Source organism: Passer domesticus, chromosome 8 (genome assembly GCF_036417665.1).
Source record: "Passer domesticus isolate bPasDom1 chromosome 8, bPasDom1.hap1, whole genome shotgun sequence".
Classification (NCBI taxonomy): domain Eukaryota; kingdom Metazoa; phylum Chordata; class Aves; order Passeriformes; family Passeridae; genus Passer; species Passer domesticus.
The window spans coordinates 2,475,755-2,498,855 of record NC_087481.1 but is presented as its reverse complement, the minus strand read 5'-3'; the positions used below and the strand labels follow the sequence as shown (position 1 = coordinate 2,498,855).

The following is a 23,101-nucleotide window of genomic DNA, read 5'->3' as shown; positions in this document are numbered from 1 at the left end:
ATGGAGACAGCAATGGGCTGGGAATTCACTGGGGGAAAAAAGGGAGCAGTTGAGAAGTAAAAGGCAGGTGGGGGAGTGAACTGTTCAGAGAAGGGCTGAGCTACATCTTGAGCAAGCTGAAAAATGTCATTTGGAGTCATCCCAGATTGATTTGATTTCGGAAGGTATTGAACAAGTTTAATTATTGGGAGGTGTCACTCTGCAAACTTGAGCTGTGTTGCCAAAATGCTCAAGCAAGTCTGTGCTGCAGGTGACACCATTTCTTCTTTGGCTGATTCCGGCCCCGTGCTGAGCTCCAGCAGAGCCCTGGCAGAGCCCAGAGCAGCCTCAGCATCCGCAGAGCCCGGCTGCAAGGAGAGAAAGCAGAAACTGCCCGTCAGCTGATGGCTCCTGTCCCCTTGTCCCAGCTGCCCGCGGTGCCCAGGCCATGCTGGCTGTGCCCAGAGCAGTGCCCAGAGCTGCCCATCAGTGGTGCCTTTGGGAGCAGGGCAGGAGGGCAGGACATGTGCCCAGCCTGCAGCCAGCCATGGCACATCCACCTGCTCAGCAGCTGCCCAGAGCAGGATGCTCCTGTGCTCGCTGCCATCTCCCAAAAGCTCTGATCCCACCCTGCCAAGCAGACGGGGACCCACCTCATGCCATCCATGGCTGGAAGAAAAGCTGGTCCCAAACGATGTCCTCAGCCTGCTCCAAGGGTACGGCCCATCCACGCCAGAGCTGCTCCCAAGCACTTCCTGATCCAGACTGGATCCCAGCTGGAACGATTCCTCTAGAAAAACAAACAATAAATTATTGAAAATAGATTACAGAGAAAAAGGGGAAACAAGACAAAAGGTAAAAAAATCGTACCTCTGTGAGGGGATTGAGGAAGGCCCAAGCCCTGCATGCCAGGGAAAAACCCACCCACATGTCAGGGAAGCCCAGGCTTTCTCCCTTCCCCCTGCACGGCCCCCCACAATAAGGATGATGCCAAAGCAAACAAGGGCAGTGGAGCAGCCCAAGCCCTTCCTTGCCTGCACAGCAAAGCACCTCCAGCACAGGTTCTGGAGTCCCACCTCTGCTCCCACCATGGGGGTTTGTTTGTGTCGGGCTGGCTGCCCCAGCCCCAGCCCGGGGCACAGTGGGTGCTGGGGGCTGTTGGCAGGGCCAGGAGCCCACTCCCATTTCGTACCCACCCCAGCCCATGCCCCCAGCCCTGCCAAAAGCAGCTGGGCAGCCAACTGAAGGATCAGTTGTATCCACCCCAGCAATGAGTGGGGTGGGAACTTTTATTTTGAGGCCAGGGTGTGCAATGCCCAAATCTGGGAGCATCCCCCTGCATGTGGACTCATCTGTAAATTTGCTGTGCAGCCAGGCTTTGAAGAAGGTGCCAGAATTGAAGTCCATCAACTTAAGCTTACCAGTGGCCAGGTACAGGAAGAGGCTGTCATCCTTGATGTGATCCTCGCTGTCTCCTGCAGCAGCAGCCCCACCTGATACAGATTTTCCAGGGGCTCCTTCTCCTTCCCTGGGCTCAGACCAGGCTGTCAGGGTTCTGCCCAGGGCCCCAGCTGTCAGGGAACCAGGACAAGCAAAACCAGCTTGGATGGTGGTCACCAGTGCTGGGCAGAGCAGCTCACCTCCAGCACAAGGGCTGTGTGCTCCCATCTGATGAGCCCTGGCCAGTGACACAGGCAGGACAAAAAAGTCTGGGGTTCCTTTGCTTCTGTTGGCCCAGGCAGGTGTGGAGCTGTAACTTACCGGGGCTCTGCAGCACAGTGTGCCTGTGGCTCTCTCCCTTCTTCTAGGGCAGATGGATATCCTGCATCCAAGGATGACAGAACACCTCTTCTAATGAGGGCCTTTCCACGTGCAGCATGGATAAACACTGCCTGATCAGATCTTGGCACTCTGGGCAGAGAAACCAGAAACCGCTGGTCAGCTGGAGAAGGCTCCTGTTGGCTTTGCCCAACCATTCCCTGCCCACTCCATGCTGGATGTGCTCAGAGCTGGGCCTAAACTTTCTTGGTTTTGGGGGAGAGCAGGACATGTGCCACCTCCTCAGCAGCTGCCAGAGCGGGATGCTCCCGAGCCCGCTGCTGTCTCCCAGCACTGGCATTCCCCCCGTGCCCAGAGATGAGGATCCACCTGGAGAGAGCCGTTGTGGCAGCGAGAGCTGATGGTCCCAGCTGATGTTCTGGTCCCTCCTGAAAGGGTGCTCCCCGCAGACCATCTGGTGCAGCACGATGCCCAGGGACCAGATGGTAGCTGGCTTGCCATAGTACCAGCCAAAATGGGTCCATTCCGGGGGGCTGTATGATGGTGTTCCTATGGAATACAGATGGAGTTCATCAGGGGGATGCTGCTGCTCCCAAAAGGTGGCCCCAGCATCCCTGGGCGTGCAGGGGCTGTCCCAGTGGCACACAGGGTAACCCACTGCCCCTCTTTCCAACACATGGGGTTGGAAAAGAAGCCATCGGTGTTGGAAGAGGGCAGCAGAAGCCCTGGCAAGGCCCAACCATGACAGAAACACACTTAGTGCTGAGGGAAAACCATGCCTTCATCCTCCCTGTCTGTATTGCCCCAAAAAACAAACCCAGAACAAACCAGGTGAGTGGAGCAGCCCAAGCCCTTCTCACCTGCACACCAAACTGGCTGGGGCACAGGTTCCAGGCCCCTCCATCTCTGCTACCCTCACCCACAGGTGTTTTTGTTGGACTGGCTGCCCCAGCCCCAATCCTGGGCAGAGTGGTGGGCAAAGGCTGCCAGCAGGACTGGAAGCTGGCTCCCCACCCAGCCCTGCTCAAACCCAACTCAGCTGAAATCTCAGGGCCATGAAAGGCAGCAAAAGGGAGAATCCCCGCTGCCACACCCAGCTTGGGCCCTGAGATGCTGGGCCATGAGATACCAGAACCGGGAGCACACCCCTGTGTAGGCTCACCTGCAAAGTGAGTGTAGGCTGCCTCTTGTAGGTAGGTGCCACAGCCGAAATCAATCAATTTGGCCTGCCCGGTGGCCAGGTCAACCAGGATGTTTTCTGGCTTGATATCCCTGAGGAGGACCCCGCAGCTGGTGCAGTGCCACACGGCCTCCAGCACCTGGTGGAACAGCTGCCGCGCCACCCCCTCGGACAGGAAGCCCCGTGCCCGAATGAAATGGTGCAGGTCCTGACAGTGCTCCGGGCGCTCCAGCACCATCAAGATGTCGTTGGGGAGCTCAACCCACTCCCGCAGCTGGACCACGCCGGAGAAGCCACTGGACACCTTGTCCAGCAGCACGATCTCCAGGGGTGCGCTGGTGCCGTCGGGCTGCGGAAGGAGCACGATGCTGTCAGTGGGGCTGATGCCGTGCCGGGGGTCAGGAAGCCCTCAGCCACCCCGGGATGCTCTGCACCCTGCTCTGGCCCCATGCCCGCTCTCCCTCGAGGCGTCCTGGCGGCTCCGACCCTGCCGGACCTCGGCTCATCCCTGCCCAGCACAGCACCTCGCTCACTCACCAGCTCACCCCAGTGATGGACGCGGTTCTGTGGCACCCTTTTGATGGCTACCTGCAATCCAAGTGCAGAACAGGGGTCAGCTCGCTGTCCACCCTGCCCAGTGCCATCCTCTGCCCGCCTCCTCCGCCCTGCTCCTCCTCCTCCACCCCCTCCTCCTCCGCCCGCCGCCGGCCCCGCCGCTCACCGGGGTGCCGTCCGAGAGACGCGTTGCTGCGAAGACGCTGCCGAATCCGCCCCGGCCCAGCAGCGAGCCCAGCCGGTACCGCTCCTGCAGGGCCTCCTGCGCCTTCCCTGCGGGCGGGACGCGGCTGTCAGCGCTCGGCCCGGGGCCAGCAACGGCCCCCGAGCGCCCCTCACCCGCCCCGGCCCGGCCATCCCCCGGCGTTCGCTCCCTGCAACGGGACAGCGGCGGCTCGGGGCCGGGGGCCGCGCTGCCGAGCGGCGGAGCAGGGGCCGGGCAAGCCGCAGCGGAGGCGGCGGGAGCGGCTGCGCCGCCTGTGTCCTCCGCGGGCCCCGGGAGGAGCCGGGGCCGGGGCCGGGGCCGGGGCCGGGGCCGGGGTCGGGCCAGGCGGAGCCAAAATCCGGCAATACCACCCCAGCCCCAGGCACTGATCCCCGCCCAGCAGCGCCACCGCCAGCACGGCCAGAGCCGGGCTGAGGCCAGGAGGCGGCGGGACGGCCGGGGGCGGGCACGGGGCAGCCCCGCCCGGGGCCGGGGGCGGGCCGGGGGCATGGCCCGGCCGGGCACGGGGAGAGGGAGGCGGGGAGAGGAGGGGAGAACGGGAGAGGTACGGGACAGCGGGAGAGGGAGAGGGAGAGGGAGAGGGAGAGGGAGAGGGAGAGGGAGAGGGAGAGGGAGAGGGAGAGGGAGAGGAGAAGGGAATCTGAAGTTTCTTCTCTCGCTGTCGCTGCTGCTGCTGCTGCTGCTGCTGCTGCTGCTGCTGCCGCTGCTGCTGCTGCTGCTGCCGCCGCTGCTGCAACTGAAGCTCCGGGGCCGTTTGTCCCCGTGTCCGTTTGTCCGTTGCCCGCTCACCCCCGCCTCGAGCCCCACGTTCCCCGAGGGCAGCCTCTGAGCCTCTGCAAATACGGGAACTTTGCCAAGTTCAGCCAAGAGCCAGAGTCTGGATTCCTGCACAGTGCCTCAGGAATCCCCTCAGTCCCTGCTGTGCATTGTCCCTGCTGAGGGTCAAACATTCTCAGAGCGCATTCCCTGAATGCAGAATTTGTACCTGACACAAACACTGCACTTACCTCTCCAGCATTGCTTTCCAAGAAAAACAGGGGAAGCCAAACTGTGTGTAGGTCATGGTATCTTAAAATGTCTAAAACGTGCCAACTCATCTTAGAGGTGAGATCTGTTTGGAATTAATGGGATGGAAAGATGGAAAGTGCAAGATGGAAAAGGGGAGCATAAAAATAAATAGAGAAAAATGTCTTGAATTGTTTCAATTTTCATTTAATTTCTTAAAAGCTCTTTCAGTTTTTCCAGAAACTTCTCCTCAGTCCTGTATGCTTTTTCCAAGAACCTTTCCTGAAGAATGAGGTGCAGCTTCTGTCACAAGGTGTGCCACCAACTGCAGCTTCTCTTGGCTTTCCACACTGTGTGTGCAGCACACTTGCAGCAAAGCAGGACAAATATTTGAAGAACTTGACAGCTTGTTCTTCTCTTTTCCTTGTGGGCTGGGCAGTTGTGCCATTGGTAAGGTTTTCATTGTTACTGTTCTACCCTAAGAAAACATGACAGGCTACCAAGAACTCTTAGGGAATGCAAGCCTGACTGAATGCAGAGAAACAATCTGCAGAGCCTGCAGCCAGAAGTGGAGAGCTGTGTGATAATCATTCCAACACCCCCAAGGACATCTTGAAAGTGATCTAGAAGATGAAAATGGGCTGACAGAGGGAGTTTGTTTCTGTGCTCACTTCAGATTCTTCTACATCTGAAATCAATTCTAAAATCTCCATCTAAATCAAGAGTACAATCAATTCATGAAAAGCACCAGAAAAAACTGTACCTCTCAGGAGATGAGTGAAAGAATCTGAAAATGAAAAATGCAGGAGAAATGCATTTCTCAGAACTGCAGTATTTGCCTGCGTGAAACCCTCCTCCATTTCCGTCTCATCCCTGGATCTGTTGGTGTCAGTTCTGTATTCGGTGGTGCCTCCAGCCCTGAATCCCCTCATCTACAGCCTGAGGAACCAGGAGCTCAAGGGTTCAGTGTGGAGACTGATGACTGGACATCTTAGGAAGCATTAAACTGATTGCCAATTTCTGGAAATCACTTGTAACAAAATTAATTTTTGATAGTTCTGTTGGTTTGGTTCCTTGATTTCCCTGTCTTTTTTTTTTTTTTTTTAATATTCTCCCTAAAGCTAGATGATTGTTTCTGCCATTTCTGACTTTGTTTCTCTCCACCTTCCCTGTGGCCACAGACTGTGACAATGAGGAGCTGTGCACTCAGTGGCTTTAAAGGAACTCAAGGATCTCCCAGCAGAGTTTTCTCCAGAGATGCCCTTTTGTTGCCTTCTATGGAGCTGCAGCAGCAATGTCTGTGTGCAGAGCTGGGGCAGATCAGTGCTGGCACAGCAGCTGTGCCCAGCAGCAGCAGCAGCACTTATTGTTGCCAGTGCTGCTGCCGTGGCCCTGCCCCGCTGCCTGGTGGCCCTGGTGTTGCTGCAGGGCCTGAGTGCTCTCGGGGCCGGGCACAGTCCTGGGGGTGGCAGTGCCGGGGCTGCAGCAGGGACAGGCCATGGGCACTGCTGGGGCAGCGCTGACGCCTCAGGCCAGGCCCTGGGGGCTGCAGGCTCCTTGCCCAGGCTCTCTCAAGAACACGGCCAGGCCAATGCTCAGCACAGAAAAGCCCCAGGGTGAGCAGCCCCAGGCTGGCCGTGGGCAGGCTGGGGGCAAACAGCATGGCTGGGGCTCTGCAAGGGCCCTGGGGGAGACGGGAAGGAGCAGCAGGGCAGGGGCTGATCCATCCCCAGGGTGCTGCACAGCCCAGGGCAGCGTCCCAGAGCGTCCTCATGGAGCTGCCAACAACATCCCCCCTCTGCAGCCCTGGCCTCTACCCCAGCTCACAGAGGTGCCGCATCCTTGCAGGCACAGCCACGGCAGCACTGGCTCAGGAGCCCCTGTTTGCATTGCACAGAGCAGGCAGGAGCACCCCCATGCTGCTGCTGTGGGGACATGAACCTGAGGGAGCACAAATGCCATCAGCCCCTGGGGCCAGCAAGGGCTGGGGGACACCAGGGAAACCACTCAGCTTTGTCCTGGCCTCTGCAGTCAGCCAGAAAGTTTGTTCCCATCAGCTGGGAGTTTCCTGTCCCACTGCAGACGCTGTTGCTCAGAGCCAGGGCTGCCTGGCAGTCATCCCCAAACTGCCCTCAGCATTTCCTTTGCTTCACCTTTGCTTTCTTTAGTCGTCCCTGATCCAGATTTCTTCCTCTTTCCCACCCCTGTCCCCTCCCCTGCAAACAGCCCATCCCTTTTTGCCCTTTCCTCTCTGGCCCCACTCCTCATTCCAGTTCCTGACTTGGCACCATGGGAACGTCCCTTGGGCAGCAGGATCATCCTCCAAGTGCTGCAGGAATTGTCTGCAGGCTCCTGCAGTGCCTGGTGCTGCTCCCTTGCCAGAGGCACCCCAGGCCAGGGGGGCACATCAGGGCTGCTGTGTCTGCGTGTGGGGCTCCCTGTTCTGGGCAATGAGGAGGAGCTGCAGAGGCTCTGCAGGACTGACACGATGGGCTTTGGGGCTGGAAGGAGAAGCTGAGGCACCTGGGCTGCTGGAGCTTCTGAAGAGGAGGCCCAGGGCTCATCCTGCAACTGCTCCAAGGGTGGATTTAGAGAATCACAGCATCAGCAAGGCTGGAAAAGACCATGGACATAATCAACTCCAACCTGTGTCCTGACACCACCTTGTCTCTTCTGAGCCTCCTTTTCTCCACGATAAACAAGCTGAGCTCCATCAGCCACTCCTCACAGGATTTGTGTTCCCGACTCCGGACCAACCTTGTTTTCCTTCTCTCGACATGCTCCAACCCCTCCATGTCCTTCCTAAATTGGGGGCCCAGAACCAGATATTACACTGGAGGTGCTGCCCAGCCTGTGCTGAGAACAGGATAAGAATCACTGCCCTGCTCCTGTTGGCCATACCATTCCTGATCCAGGCCAGGAGCCATTTGCCTTCTTGCCCACCTGGGCACACTGCTGCCTCATGTCCAGCCTGCTGTCCATCAAGCCCTGCAGGTCCCTTTCTGCCTGGCTGCTGTCCAGCCACTCTGTCCCCAGCCTGTAGAGCTGCAGGGGTTGTTGTGGCCAAAGTGCAGGACCCGGCACTTGGACTTGTTCAATCACCTTGTTGGATTTGGCCCCTGGATCCAGCCTGCCCAGGGCCCTGTGCAGAGCCCTCCTATGCTCCAGGACCTCCACACTCACACCCAGCTTGGTGTCATCTGCAAATTTGCTGATGGTGGACTCAGTCCCCTCATGCAGATCATCAGTGCAGATATTGAAATCCACGCTAGCTGGCTCTGAAATATTTATACCTCAGCCATCCTGTGGGTGCCCTGTGATGGCACTCAAGGTGATTTGTTCCATAACCTTGCCAGGCACCCAGGTCAGGCTGACAGGCCTCAAGTTCCCCAGATCCTCCTTCCAGCCCTTCTTGGGGATGGGCTCACATTGGCACCTCCACTCCTCTGGGGCCTCCCTGATGAGACAGGACTGATGGTAAATGATGGAGAGCAGTTTGGGGAGATCATCCACCAGCTCCATCATCCCTCTAGGATGGATCCCATCTGCTCCCAGAGACACCTGTGAGCACCTGAGTGGCTCAGCAGGTCCCCAGCTGCTTCCTCCTGGATTCCAGGGGGCTGTTCTGCTCCCTGTGCCCATCTACCAGCTCAGGAGAACAGTTGTCCTGAGGATGGCCTGTCTTATTGTTGAAAACTGAGGCAAAGAAGGGCTGAAGTACCTCACCCTTTTCCTCATCTTTTGTACCCATATCCCCCACAATAAGAAATGCAGGTTGTCCTTAGCCCTCTTTTTCCCATTAATGTACTTATAAAAACATTTTTATTATCCTTCACAGAAGTACCCAAATTAAGTCATAACTGAGCTTTCACCTCTCTAATTTTCTATCTGCACAACCTAACAACATCCTTAAATATTTCTTGATTTACCTGCCTCTATGTCCAAAGGTGCTGCACCCTCTTTTTAATCCCTAGAAATATCCTTTTTAATCCCTTTTTAATCCCCCTTTTCCTTGAAAAGCTCCATGCCCAGCCAGGCCAGTCATTTCCCCCTCTGGGTCATCTTTCTGCACAAAGGGGGCAGCCTACTCTTGCCCCTTCAAGATTTCTTTTTTGAAGTGTTTCCATCCTTCCTGGAACTAGTTGTTTTTAAGGGCTGTTTTTTTAAAAAAATCAATACCTGATTTGGTACTCCCCAAATCTGCATCCTCAACAGGCCAAAGTCTGCCCTCAAAAGTCCAGTGTAGAAGATTTATTGATGCCCCTCCTTCTTTTACAGAATATTTAAAAAGTCAATAATTTCATTGTGACTGTGCCCCAAACAGCCTCTGACCAGCACTTCTCCCACCAGCCCTTCTCTGTTCATGAACAGCAGGAGACAGAGCTTTCCTTGGGAGTGGGAATTGCAGGAAACATCCCCAAAGTGCAGCTTGGAAGGTTCAGGCTGGAGCTGAGGAGAAAGCAAAGTCCCTGCCAGGGTGGAATTGTGGTGCTCGAGGTGTGGCAGCGTGAGGCTGGGCCATGGCCGGCTCTGTGTGCCAGGAGCCGGCAGCGCTGGGTGCAGGGAGCCCAGGGAGGGCACAGAAACGCTGGCTGAGAAATGCTGGGGCACAGCGAGAGGGGCGAGTGCAGCCGGCCAGGGCACAGGAGCAGCACGCACAGGGGGCACAGCCTGCAGGACAGATGGCCAAGGGCTGGGCAGGGCTGGCAGGGCCACAGGCACCCAGGCCTTTGTGCCCTGGGCTCGGGCAGCGCCTCTGGAGGCCCCACAGCAGGAACTTTCCTGGCAGGGGCTGCACTTTGGCTCTGCCTCGGCCTCCCTGGCCAGGCTGGCAGGGGCTGCAGGTTGATGGCATTTGTCCTTGCTGCCCCTCACATCCCCCTGCCCCACAGAGAGCCCCGAGCCACCCGTGAGGGACAGGCGCTGCTGGCCCAGGCTGGGCTCAGGGCTTGGCCTTTCTGCTTCCCCCAGCCAGCCCAGGCCTTGCTCAGCATTGCAGTTCCCTGCCCAGAGCCTTGGGCTCCCTGCACTCCTGGCCTCAAGGATCTGCTCTCAGCAGTCCCTGGGGAGCCTTTGGCACTCCCTGCCCTCACTGGGGCCCAGCCATGCTCCAAGGCACTTGGAGTTTTGCTGCTGACTCCTTGAACAGCTTCTTCATCCTTCTCTCAGTGCCTGAGGCTCCTGGACCCAGCCCCAAATCCACCGTGAGGCTGATTGAAACACAGAAAGCCCTCAGGAGCTCTTTGTCTCCCTTCAATTGTCCTCCAAGTCTCCAGGGCTTGTGAAGCAGCTTGGAGTCAGTCTGGAGTTCTGTTAAGGAGGGAGATTTGGAGATTTCAAAGTGCACTGACGGCATGATGTTTGGTTTTAATCACGTGTGTGGGTTTTTATTTTTCAGTTCAGAAAAGAGGTGAAAGAACGATTCCCCTGGTGATCTTGATGCTGAATGTCTCCCTAGAAGATCTGGGCATGGAGAGGAACAAGCCCCTTGCAGGCTGACCCATTTTGGACAACCTGCTCCTCACCCCAGCCTCACCATGTCTGACATGGCCCACCTGGGACTGACATCCCAAAACATAAAAAAGTATGCATTTTTAAAATAAATAAGATTGATTAATTTATAAAATTATAATTATGGTTTTTAAATTTATATTAGTATTACTGTATATTTCTATTACCTTTGATATTTATGTGAAAAATTGAATTCATTTTTAGCAATCAAAAAATTATTTGCCATTGGTTTTAAATAAAACAATTCCTTTCATTAAATCATTGACCACTACTGGCCATTTATTTCTCCTTCTTAATGCTAATTAATGCTATTTTTAGATCTTTTTGACATATTTTTTTATTATTTTCACGCACAGGGTAAAAGGGGCCACTTTGGGGTCCCTGGAGACATTTCTGGGGCACATTTGGGGCAGTTTAGGGTCTGGGCAGTGTGATAAACAAGTCCACTGAATTTAAGGATCAAATAATTATCTTTATTATTTTTGCAAGCAAGAATAAGCAAGGACAGCGCTGGGCGGCCCGGAGTCTCCGCTCCACTTTGGCTCACAAAATTCCTATCCCCTGAGTCCACCTTTTATTGTCTTCTTCTCCAGGTTTAGGGATGACGTGATCTGTCTTCTGCGCTTGCTCATTCATTTGCTAGGGGGTCTTTTTCTGCCTTCTGGTGGTCGTGGGATGAAGGCTTAGACCCCCTTAGTCTTCCTCTTTGTGAACGCTGAGTGAACTTATGCCTTATAAGGCATATCTGTACAGAACACTATACACTTTCTGCAAGCTAAGCAATTCTTTCTAGTACTATACACTTTCTGCAAGCTAAGCAATTCTAGCGAGTTTAAGGATTGTTATTACAGCTGCTTCTCATTACTTTCCTTTCACAAGGAATAACTTTACAATGGAATTCCCAAAGCACTATAGTAAACCAGCAACCATATGTATAAGAAGTTTTTTTGGCTATTTAACTATTGTTTTATATTGTATAGTTATTTAGCTATTGATTTAATTAATGAACAAATGTATTACTACTTACTACAAATCCCCCATTTCTTTTTTTACCAATTTTGTTCATTAAATCTTTCTAGTTCTTTCCTAGCAAGCATTAAATGAGCTGCCGCATCAGTTAAGCTATGTGCACTAATTATAGGAGCTACCTTCCTTAGTTTCTTCATCATATTCCAATTCATAATGAATAGAACTGCTGACAAAATAAAACCAAGCAGTCAATATCAATGGAACAAAAATGGGATGGCATATACTGTTTAGGACCCCTGTGGCATTAGGAGACAAACCGAAAATGGTATCCCACTGGATGTCACTCTGGAAATGTCAGTGGCTCAGCTGAGAGCTCTGGGAGTGACTGACACTGCACTGAGAGGGGCCACAGTCCTGCAAGGGTCTTTCATCAGGAGCAAACAGCAGCCTGGAGGGTGGGCAATGCTGGATCTGTACCACTGAGTGCTCATCATTCACCTGAATGTGGATCTGCCCCCAAAGTTGCCATGGATCACTTTTTCTTTTTCTCCTGTTGGGTATATTTTGGAGCAGCTGTTCTATGTGGCTTTCGATGGTGATCCTGTGGCAAGCAGCCATTTGCCTGCTGTGCTATCCTCACAACTAATACGAACTCTTCATTTCCGTTGGTTTTATTTAGCGTTTTTTATCTATTTGTTTGATTGGTTTGCTGCATGGGTTTGTTTGTTTGATTGATTGGGTTTTTGTCTGATTTGGTTTGAGTTTTTTGCTTGCTTTTTCATAAAAGACTGGTGAAGTTGCCAAAGCCAAACTCAAGATAATGTAAACCAGGATCAGCTTTCCAGAAATTGCTTTTGGCTGGGTTTAGCTGCATCCCCCAGGCTCAGGATCACTAGAATATTTTCAGGTTTTGCTCTGCATGTCAGCCTACCCAGACTCCGCTTGGTGTTTCACAAATGGAGAAGACAATGGACATTGTGCCAAGCTTCCTTTCAAACAGAAAAACCTGGGGCAGCATGAAAGAAAAGAAGAAAATAACCATCACCAGTTAGAACAGAACCAGTGTCCCACCATCTTCCTTTCCACTGTTATTAATTTTGTACATTTAGAGGTGAACGTGGGTCTAAAGCTTGCATCTCTCAGTTCCTGATGCTATTTGCTACCCTTCAGCCTTGACTGGCCCTGATGTGACTGACTGCTGTGCAAGTGGGGCTGGGAATGCTCAGCCTGGAGAGAGGAGACACTGGGCGGCCTCCCTGTGGCTGTGCAGGACTGGAAGGGTCCCGCAGGAAAGAAGGGGACAGAGTGTTCAGCAGGGCCTGTGCTGACAGGACAAGGGGGGATTGGCTTTCAACTGCAGCAGGTTGATTGAAGCTGCATCTAAGGAAGCTGCTCTTTTCCACTGGGGGTGGTGGGGCACTGGCCCAGGCTGTGCACAGAGGCTGTGCATGCCCCATCCTTGGCAACAGGGCTCTCAGCAGCATGCTCTGGGGGAAGACTGCTCAGCTGGGGACAAGATGTTGTTCTTCAGGCTCCCTTGCAAGCCCAACCGTTCAGGGACTCCATCATTCCATGGTCTCCAGTGTCCACTTCAGATGGAGCCTGGGAACTGTGATGTCACAGCCCACGCTCCAGCTGGAACGTCCAGCGCCCAGCAAAGGGTACAACACAACCCTTGGCCACTGTGTTGACATGCTCTGCACCTTGCTCCTGCCCTCGCCTTTCACTCTTATTATCCCCCCGATACCCCGATCATTCCTGACAGCTCGGGAGTGCCTGGATTTCATCATCCAGCCCTGCAGGATGCTCCCCTTTGTTCTGAGGAAGGTATGGTGCCATTCCATGGAGGTGGACACCCCGCACCTGCCCGGGTGGGCTGGAGCTCTGTGGGCATGGAGTGGGACAGGGACCCCACTCTGAGGTTTTGCTACCTCTACAGGCTGTCCCAGACAGAGAGGAGGACATGGAGGTAGATACCAAGATTGATATGGAGGAGGAGATGGAAATAGATGGAGAAGACCCTGGAGAGGGAAAGATGGATGTGGATGTGGATGAGGAAGAAGAGATGGACGTGGATGTGACTAAGGAGGAAGAGATGGATGTGGATATGGAAGAGTAGATTGAGGACATGGATATTGATTAAGAAGGTGAGGAAGAGGCCCTGATCTTGGCATGAAGACCAATGCCAGCAGCAGGACAGGCAGAGTGGGTCTCCTGCTGCCAGGCTGGGGCTGGGCTGGGTGCTCCCTGCTCAGGGACATTGTACCCAGGGCACTGGATTCTGGTGGCCATCCACAGCCTGTCCTGTGCCTGCTTTGCTCCACACAAGCTCCATGCCAGACCCAGCCAGGCTCAGTTCTGGTAGCAGAGTCCTGCTGCTGGGCCAGCATGTGCCAGCCTGGGGGCACATGCAAGAGCCCTCTGTGCCTGACTGGAGTGACCGTGGCATTTGCTTTTCTTCCAGGTGCGATGGACATCACCGACAGAGACACCACCCTTGTGTATATATGTTCTACAGTTTGTTGTTGTTCTTTAGAATATAGATTTTAGGGCTATTTTTGACTTCTGTAAATACATTTCCCATAGTTTTGCTAGGTAGGTTTTTATGTATATATGTTCTATCGATTGTTGTTGTTACAAATATTCTTACAATGTAAATGTATTCTGCATTTTTGCTGCTGTTTTTCTGTAATAAACAAATTTTACTTTTCACATCCCAGTTCTCCTTGCATGTGCTTCAGGCACAGGCAGCATTTTGCCAAGTTGTAGTTTCCACTTGCTCCAGGTTCCCAGGGCTGGAGGTCCCTGGCACAGCCACCCCAGGAGTGGGTGTCCCTGTGCACAGAGGGGTCCCACTGACAGAGGTGAGCCTCTCCTTGCAGTTTCTCTGGACACACTTGGGAGCTGTAGGGGCAAAGACCAGCGTGCCCTGGCCCATGGATCCTATGTTGGAGCAGGGCTGAGCCTGTGTGCTCCTGCAGAGCCTCAGCCATGCCTCTTCCCTGGGCAGCCCCAGGGCTAAGGAGGGAGCACTGGGCTGTGGGCAAGCCCTGCTCCTGGGCACCCTGAGGGGCTGGAGCCAGCCTGGAGGGAGCCTCAGCCCCACATGGACCAAGATTTCCTTTGGAAACCCTCTCTGTCCCCAGACTCTGCTGAGCACAAGAAGAATTAATCCTCCTAGTTCAAGGTGTGACCTTCATTGGCACAAATTTGTCCCTTGGACTTTGTAGCACAGCAAATGTCAGTGCTTGTAATCCCTGTTCTGCACTCTCTGCTCAGGCAGCAAAACATCTGAACCTGAGGGAACATCTGGAATTAGCACCAACCTGCAGAGTGCTACAGGGGGAGAACCTGCCCCCAACCACCCAGAGAAATACTTGACACTGACAGTCTGGGGCAGAGCTGACACTAAAGTATTTTAATGCCAAGAGAGAGGATTATTTTATTGCTGAATTCATTCTGCAAGAACAAGAATGGAAGCTTTTGGTCTCCTCACCTGCCACAGATGTGTATTGCCAAGGTTTGCCTTTGGCTTATGACTGATTTTGATGAATCTGTTCAGAACTCTGATGCTGTTCCTGGCTAAGGTGCAGAGATGATATTTCAGAGCCAGATGAGCTCAGCACATCTTGTGTAATTCAGAATGTCCAGACCCAGACATTCAGGCCATGCAAACTGATACTTTTTCATCTCTGTGCAAAGATCAGTAGTAGGACATCACTGATGTACCACACACTTCTCAGATGCTCCTCTGACCAGCTATATACCCCATGGCATTGCTCCTGGCACAACGTTAAAGCCAGGCAGGTCACACTGTCCTGGCTTCTAAAGTAGGCATGTATTCTATTTTGCCATCTGTTGGGGGTTGGGCAGTTTTTCTTATCTCTTTCAAGAACAATGACACTGCCAGGAAGATAATCTCCTGCTGATGGGCTATTGAATTACTCACTGTGGCTGGTAAGATTAGTTACATCATCCCATTGAGAGATGCTCCACCCAGAGGGAGGAGCCAAGCATCCCTGACACCATAAAACAAGCATTTCTGAGACCACAGACAGCCTTCTTCGCTGGATTTCCGAGAGGAATCAGGAACCGAGGCCCAGCTGCTCCTTCGCCGCATTTTCGGAAGGGATCTACACCCTTCTGCAGATCGCTGCTCCAGGAGGAGCAGCCACCACTTGGTTGGACTGCTATCAGCACCCTGACTTCTTAGGGTGCCAGGTTTCTCTCACTCTGCCAGTGGTTGTTTTGCTTGTGTTAAATTACATTGTTATTTAGTTTTTTTTCCTTCCAGTAAAGAACTGTTATTCCCATTTCCCATATCTTTGCCTGAGAGCCTTTTTTTTTAATTCTGAAGTTGTGATAATTCGGAGGGAGGGGGTTTACCTTCTCCATTTCACAGGAGGCTTTTGCCTTCCTTCACAGGCTCCTGTCTTTTCAAACCAAGACACACACATATTCTCTTCCTCTGACTCCTGCAGGGATGACAACATCAAAAAACGGAAAAGAGATATAATGATCTGTGATTTTCATTGTGTGAGCTCTGGATTCCCCAAGCTCTTGCAAAGGGGGAATGTTCATTGGGCAAAGGACACGAGAAAGAGCCTCAAATTGTCCAAAATCTCAGCAAAAATATTATTTCCTATGGAACCCTTCACCAAAGCTGGTCACACTTCAGGCCCTTTCTGCACCCATTTCCTGATGTGCATCTCCCCGTGGGATGTTCCCACTGCTCCAGGGACCCAGCACAAACCTTATAGCCCCACACCAACACACCCCCAGGAGCTGCAGCCTTCCCTCCAAACCTGGGCACTTGCAGCAGCCACCTCTGCGCTGAGCTGAGCCGGTTTCTCCCAAAACCAGGTGCTCCATTTATCCTTGAAAAGACTGACAATAGCATTCTTGTCTTCTCCAAAAGGGCCATCGTTTCACAACTGTCATCTCCACACTGAGACTTTATTCCCTTCAAGTGTTCAAGTACACAGGCAGCACCAAGGAAGGCGCTGAAGTGAGTCAAGGTGAACCCCAAAGAGCTCTCAGCTGCCTGTGAAAGCTCAGAAAAGGGCTAGAGAAAGAATTAATGCTCCCATAACTGGCACCTAACAGCCACAGGGCAAGTGAGAAGTTGGTATTAGAGAATGAAGAAAAAGCACTGAGTAATAAAAGGTGAGAAAAATCCATCACTCCAACAGGTAAATGAAGGTAAACCACATGAAGAAACAGAAGAAGATGGAGGGGAAAAAACCCACCATTAATAGTGTCCGTGACACCCAGAGCCAAAAGAAGCCCAGGGGATCAGCAAGGATGTAAGCACGTGCTCCAAACCACAGCAGAAATGAAGTGAGAGCTCTGGAGGGAACAAAAGAAAGAGGCAGCCTGAAGAAAGGAAATAATGCCTCCCTACAAGGTGTTTTGGTTTTTTCAAGTGAGTGTCTCTTGTATCATGTGGTGGAAACCCAGAAAAATAAAGGTCGGGAGAATCATGGTTGATTTGGAACATTCCTGCATAGCAGACGAGATATAGCCTTGTGCAAATTATTCCATGCAGCATTCACATGTTTAATTGCTTCTTTTCATCTTCCTGGGGAAGCAGAGTTGCTTTATTTACTCCAAGCAAGATTTTCTCCCTCCACCCTGGCAAAGAACAAGCTCCCATCCTGGCAAGTGCTCCTGGCTTTACTTAAGGCTCATCACACCCATGCTCAAGAGAGTGGAGCAGGTTAATTTATCAATTGTTCCAATGATTAACTTTCCCAGCTGCCAGGTTCAAGAGCCCCAGAGTGCCTCAGGTTGTACAGGATCACAGAAGGAAAAGCTCCATGGAATTCAGCTGCTGCCACACTGGCCCTCTTTGCCTGTCAAACACATTCAGCTGCTCTTGCTCTGCCCTGTCAAAATCCCCCATAAAATACAAGTGAAAATCCCTCCCCACCTGTGAGAAAACACAGTTGGGTTCTGCTCAGGGCATTTCAAATTACGAGGGGTAGTTGTGACCTCCCCTTGCAAAGGCAGCATTTCAGGAAAACCAAAAGTTTCTTTTCAGGGACTCACCAGACTCAGGACACCTTCCACTAGATCAGGTTGCTCCAAGCCCCATCCAACCTGGCCTTGAACACTTCCAAGGGTGACACAACCACAGCTTCTCTGGAACCTGTTTTGCTCCTCCCAGGTCTAAAATCATACCCAACTTAGCAGCCTCAGAGATAGATTTCTATTCAATAGCTGCATTTTTCTAGGAAAGAAATATGGCAAACCTTGTTTGCATCTGACTTGGCAAAATCAACACAAGCTCTGAAGAAAGGGCTGCTGGCCACTTGTCTTCTTTTTCCCCATTTGGTGGAACATTTTCATTCTGTTGTTGTTTGGAGCAGTATTTTAATCGATCTGGCTGAGGCTGCTTCAAATAGTACAGCAAGTTACTTGTGTGAGGGGTGGAAAACTGAGCTCTTGCACATCCAGTGTTTCTGTTGTTGGAAGTCTTCAATCCCACCTCTCTGGTGGCATGAAATAGGTGTTACTAATCCAATTTCTAAAGTATCATGCATCGAGCTGACACTATTTGAAGACTTAAAAAGAAAGCACCAATTTAAACAAACCCCTGCCCCTTTCCATTTTCTCTGTCCCACAGTTGATGACAGAAGATAGGAGAGAAAGACTGTTTTGGGAACAATTATTTCAGAACTCTAAAAATAATATCAAACCTGCTCTGCCACACTCTCCGTTGTTACAGCCCCAAAAAGCACCGGTTGTCTTTGCTCACAGAGTCACAATTGTGGTGGGATTTCAACCACAGCACAGGACTGTTGCCAGGATTTTTTAGTGAAAAAGCCTCTGCTAGGATTTTTCCTGTCCTGAGGAGCTGAGGGCCCCAGAAAAGAAATGTAAACAATAACTGTCTGCTGCTGTGGAGTGCCACAGGTGAATCTTCCATTGGTCCATGTGGATTGTTTTCAATCAGTGACCAATCACAGCCACCTGTGCCAAGGCTGTGAGCAGTCACAGGATTTTTGTTATTCATTCCTATTCTATTCTTGTCTTTGTAGCCTTCTGATCTTCTTCTCTCTGTTCTTTTAGTATAGTTTTAATGTAGCATTTTAATATAATATATAACATAATAAATCAGCCTTCTGATGAAAATGGAGTCAAGCCTCGTGTCCTCACACAAAGGGCAGCCTAAACAATAATTGGTGACCCCTGGATGTGTGAAATTGATGGCAACCCCCGGAGTGACCACAGAGTCCAGCCTGGAGCTGAAGAAACGAGACCCTGAAGATGGGCAGAGTTCACAGCCAAGGCAAACAGGAGAACCTGTTGGACTTTCCTGGACATTGTGTCCAGAGACCGCAGAGCAGCAGAGCTGCACAGCTGGATCCACAAGGACACTGTCTAAAGGTACTGTTATTTTTTCCCTTCCTGAAGATCCTGCCATTCGCAGAAGGTGGGAGGAAAGTTGGGAAAATGTACCTTCGGAAGCTCAGGTTCCGTTTACTGCGTCAGAGAAGAAAGTTATTAAACTCTGGCACAGATGGGGACACGAGAACGGAGTTAATAGTGTGTGGGGGAGACTGTGTTATGAGTTTTTAAGATGGGCAAAATTTCATAGATTTTTTACAAATGTCGTATACTCCCTTGATTTAGATCTTTGGGAGTTCATGGACGCTGCTTTTGAGTGGACAAAGGACCAGGGTGTTACACTCCCAACAATGTATGGAGTGCACCTATGGCTCTTATTCTGTATTTTGGAAAAAAGGGAGGCTGCAGGGGACATTGTGGCTCGGTGGCGCGGTCGCGCTCCGTTTCCACCAGGTTCGCCATGAGAGGAGCCTCTCAAAGAAGACAAACCGCGGGTTCGCAGCCCCCCCGCATTACCCACAGCTGAGCAAAAGTTTTTCTCCGCTCCCTTGGAGCATGAGCAGGCAGAGCTGCCTTCCCCCCCGCTCTTTCTCTTGGGGGAGATGGGGAGCCGGCCCCGCCGCCCGTGCCGAGCCTGCTGCTCCCTGCCAACCCAATTGCAGTGAAAGAGCATGCCAAGAATGGTGCTGAGCCCACGGGACCGTCTCAAGAGCCGACACCAGCGCCCGTGCTGCCCGCACCACCCACCCCAGTTGTCCCGCTGCCTTCCAGAGCTCCGACCTTCGCATCAGACCCTGTGAACAGTCTGTCCCTCCGTGGAGAGGGCACGGCCCGCCAGCTCACCGCAGGAGCAGTTCGGCTGGCTGTGTTCAAAATCAGTGTGGTTTCTGGGCCATTTCGCGTGTGGTCGGGGGCTTCTTCCTGGGGGTTGGGGTGCCTGCCTCCCCCCGAGCGCCCCAGCGGCGTGGGGGAGTTGGCTCCTGTGGTATCTGCCTCTGGTTCCCAGCCCAATGGGGATGGGGGTGGTGCCGAGGGGCAGAAAGCAGGAGCAGTGGCATTTGCATTGCAGGAGCAAGAGAAACAGAGCAAAGCAAGCATTGCTCGCTTGCTCTGGGGACAAGAAACCCTCAGATCTGGGATGACAATTCCTGAGAAAGCTTCTCTTCCCGAGCTGCCGGTGTGCACCGGTGCTGCAGGGGGGAGGAAGCATTTGGTCACTTCTGCTCTGGAGACACTGGCAGCATGGTCCTGCCAGGTTCTGAGCACACAGAGCCCGCCTCACGGGCTGGTTCTGGGCTGTTTGGCTCATTTCCCTGGGCCGGGGCCTCCGCCCCGTCCAGTGCTGGGTTTGGGGACTTTGCTTTCCCCACAGGGACCTGGGCCACCATTCTGTGAGCCAGGTCTGGGTTCTCTGGTCCGCCCACCAGGACCAGGGCCACCTAAAGGTCCTAGAGACCCTCTGCTGCTGCTCTTCTTCTTTTGGAAAAAAAAAAAAAATTAATAAAGAAAAGTGGAAAGAGCTAGCAGCTCAAAAGCATTGAAAAGCCAAAAATTAGCCTCAGCCCAAGTGGTTCAGTAAAGGGCTGTGGCCAGGGCATTCCAGAATTTTTTCTCTGAATTGTTTCATGACTGTCAATGAATTGTTTGATAATTCTTGTTTTCTTTAGCAGTTCTTTGTTTCAGAATTCTGCAAGCCTGCTTCAGGACCAAAGGGGATTTCCAGAGATGTCAAAGAAGAGCATCTTCAGTCCATGCACTCTGTCCTGAAATTCAGCTGTTTGGACTTGAAACAATGAACTTTCTTTGCATGAGTTTTTGCATTGTCTTATTTTTTAAGATTGTTTTAGTGATATGATAGAATTTGATGTTTTACAGGTGAAGAATTTCCCTGACCATTCCACATCAGCAGATGATTGAAATTTTGATTGGCAACAGATGAACCTCAAGAGGTGTTGTTCTCTCTTCTGCAAAGTCCTAGCAGAAGAGATTGCAAACATTTCTTTTTCTATTTAATTTAATAATTTAAAAGCGTGAGAGGTTGCCATGATAATTTTAGGGAAAAAGCCTCTGCTAGGATTTTTCCTGTCCTGAGGAGCTGAGGGCCTCAGGAAAGAAATGTAAACAATAACTATCTGCTGCTGTGGAATGCCGCAGGTGCGTCTTCCATTGGTTCATGTAGGTTGTTTTCAATCAGTGACCAATCACAGCCACCTGTGCCAAGGCTGTGAGCAGGCACAGGTTTTTGTTATTCATTCCTATTCTATTCTTGTCTTTGTAGCCTTCTGATCTTCCTCTCTCTGTTCTTTTAGTATAGTTGTAATGTAGTATTTTAGTATAATATATAACATAATAAATCAGCCCTCTGATGAAAATGGAGTCAAGCCTCGTGTCCTCGCACCAGGGATCTCAGTTTAAACAAGAATACGGATCTTCCCCTCTATCTTTGCCATGGACATCATTCACTCTAATATTTCATGACCCCCTCCTTTACGTGTTTCCAGCTCTCCTTTTGAAATGGCCATGTCTAAGGACATCTCTTCATTTAGAGCAGCTGGATCCTTGTCCTTCGCATTGCTCCCAGAAGTCTTCCTCCAGATGCTCTCTGCTCCTTCCAATGTGTCGTCCTTGATTGGCTTCATGATTTGAGCATTAGGGAATTGCCCAATCTTTCAGAAGTTTAAATACCTCCTTAGCCAGCATCTTAGTTGTAGTTTTATCTTTTCCATCACCTCTTTTTATGTTTTTGTCTAAAATACATCCTGTAGGGCAATCCATTGTGGATGGTGGACATGTCAGAAGTTGCTGGGATGTCACAAGAAACTGAATGAAGGCTTTTGATATTTATTAAATTTATCATGTTCACATTTTTTGTTTTCCATGAACAGAAACCTTCCTGTGCTTCTAGTCTCACCAGTTCCTGACCTCCAAAGGACACAAATCTGATGAGTTGTGGTTCCCACTCCAGGGGCTGCACTTGGACCTCCCTCCATAGCCAGAGCAGAGCTCCCTTGTCCCACAGTGCCTGACAAAGGAGGGATGAAGGAAGCAGGACAGGCTGTGGGGAACAGGGGCAAGGTAGAGCCAGGGGGAAGAATGACTTTTGCATTTGATGAAGCTGTGCCTTCCCTTGGCTTTGTTGGCTGACAAGAAATGAACATCCCTCTGTGTCTCGGGCAGCTCCTTCTCCAAGGAAAGCAGATGGGAGCTGGAGCCAGGGAGCTGAAAGCTGCAGGTCCAGCCTGGGCTGGAGGGAGCTGAGATTTGCACAAGGCTGCTCTGAGTGCCAGGGTTTGGATGGGGGAAATGGTGGGGAGGGGGTAGGGACAGAGTCTGATTGATTGTCAGCCATGAAGGGTCTTGATTTTCAAATCTATTCAAACTGCATGAGGAGGTACTTGGATTCAGTGCCAATTGGAGATTGCACATATCAATGAATTAACATGGAAAATAAACCTAAACAGGTCCTAAAAATGTTTTCTCATTGTCTTTTTAAATAGAATATATTCAGTTTGAATAGGCTTCTGAAATCTGTCTAATTAACCACAAATTATTTGAAAACTGAAATCAAATTACTCCCAGAGGCTTGGCTTGTTAAGGTGCTCTGAATGTCAATGAGCCCTGGGACACTGAATTCCTGCACTGAAGAGCTGAAGGCTGAACAAGCCTCTGGAGCAGTGAAATCCAGCAGCAGCCTCCAAGTTGCTGAGGATGTCAGCAGCCCCCACTGAGGCCATCCCTGCCCAGAGACCGTGGGGGAATGGGCAGACAAGGAGAGCGTCCCTGGGGCTGGGCCAGCAGAACTCAGAGGCACCAGTGGCTCCAGCTGGGAAATGGAGTGTGGAATGTGGCTGGGAAAGCCCTGCCTGGGCTGTGCCAAGCAGGACAGACAAGCCCCGACTCCCATCCTCCAAACAACTCTCTCAGTGAGACATTTAAAAAGAATTACAATTGTTAGTGTATTCTGAGTTGGATGTACTGTAGAAATACTATGAAGTGATCCTGAAGAGCTCAGAACAACCAAACAGCCTTTACTGGGAAATTTAGAAAATCAGATGACCTTTGGAAGAAGGTTTAGTATGACATTCAACCAACAAAAAACACTTCTCAAAGCATTAATTTGGCCTATTCAACTTGACAAACTCTAAGCCTGTTCAATTTTAATTAAAGTCAAATTTTCCTAGAGGGCATATAAAGTAGAAGTAGACACAGAGAGAGAGAATGAGAAGTAAGAAATATAGAGACAGGCACACACAGAGCTACCAACTCCTGTATTCCAGCACTGTTCAAATGGAAATTCCAAGAGGAGGTAGGGTCAAGATGTGTGCTTGCCTTGTGGTCAGCCTTCAATAGCCCTGGTTCTTCCTGGGCCCTTCTCCCAGGTGGGACTTGGGCTCATTTGGTCACTCAGGAGCTGGGCTGGGGCTCCAGAGGTGGCTGGGAAGCATTGTCTGTGCTGTGCCAGGGACTGGCAGCCACTGCTGGGCTGGGATAGAGGCTCTGGGGGGATTGGGGTTGCAGAGCAGGGCAGTGCTGGGGTTCCAGTG

At 51.6% G+C, this 23,101-nt stretch overlaps 1 protein-coding gene, 1 long non-coding RNA gene and 1 pseudogene across 2 annotated transcripts; 1 reads left to right on the top strand and 2 right to left on the bottom strand.

The window, feature by feature from the left end:
• Positions 1-23,101, bottom strand: part of LOC135306051 (zinc finger protein 271-like) — a 366,476-nt pseudogene that overhangs the window by 232,898 nt on the left and 110,477 nt on the right.
• LOC135305944 (serine/threonine-protein kinase pim-1-like) lies at positions 593-3,850 on the bottom strand. Its single transcript, XM_064429521.1, has 8 exons — positions 3,833-3,850; positions 3,660-3,761; positions 3,476-3,526; positions 2,921-3,287; positions 2,128-2,307; positions 1,741-1,890; positions 1,401-1,550; positions 593-769 (listed from the first exon to the last, which is right to left on the bottom strand). The coding sequence occupies exons 1-6, from the start codon at positions 3,848-3,850 to the stop codon at positions 1,784-1,786; spliced, it is 825 nt and encodes a 274-aa protein (XP_064285591.1). The 3' UTR covers positions 593-769; positions 1,401-1,550; positions 1,741-1,783.
• LOC135305710 (uncharacterized) lies at positions 12,864-13,960 on the top strand. The gene is made up of 3 exons (XR_010366691.1): positions 12,864-13,031; positions 13,144-13,351; positions 13,669-13,960. It is a non-coding gene; the product is annotated as an uncharacterized LOC135305710 (long non-coding RNA).

What these genes read in the sequence shown, in the direction of transcription:
- LOC135305944 (XM_064429521.1), bottom strand. An exon ending in TCCATCACTGGGGTGAGCTG is followed by an intron (nt 3,288 to 3,475) that starts GTGAGTGAGCGA and finishes CTCCTTCCGCAG; the next exon opens with CCCGACGGCACCAGCGCACC. An exon ending in AGCCTACACTCACTTTGCAG is followed by an intron (nt 2,308 to 2,920) that starts GTGAGCCTACAC and finishes TGTATTCCATAG; the next exon opens with GAACACCATCATACAGCCCC.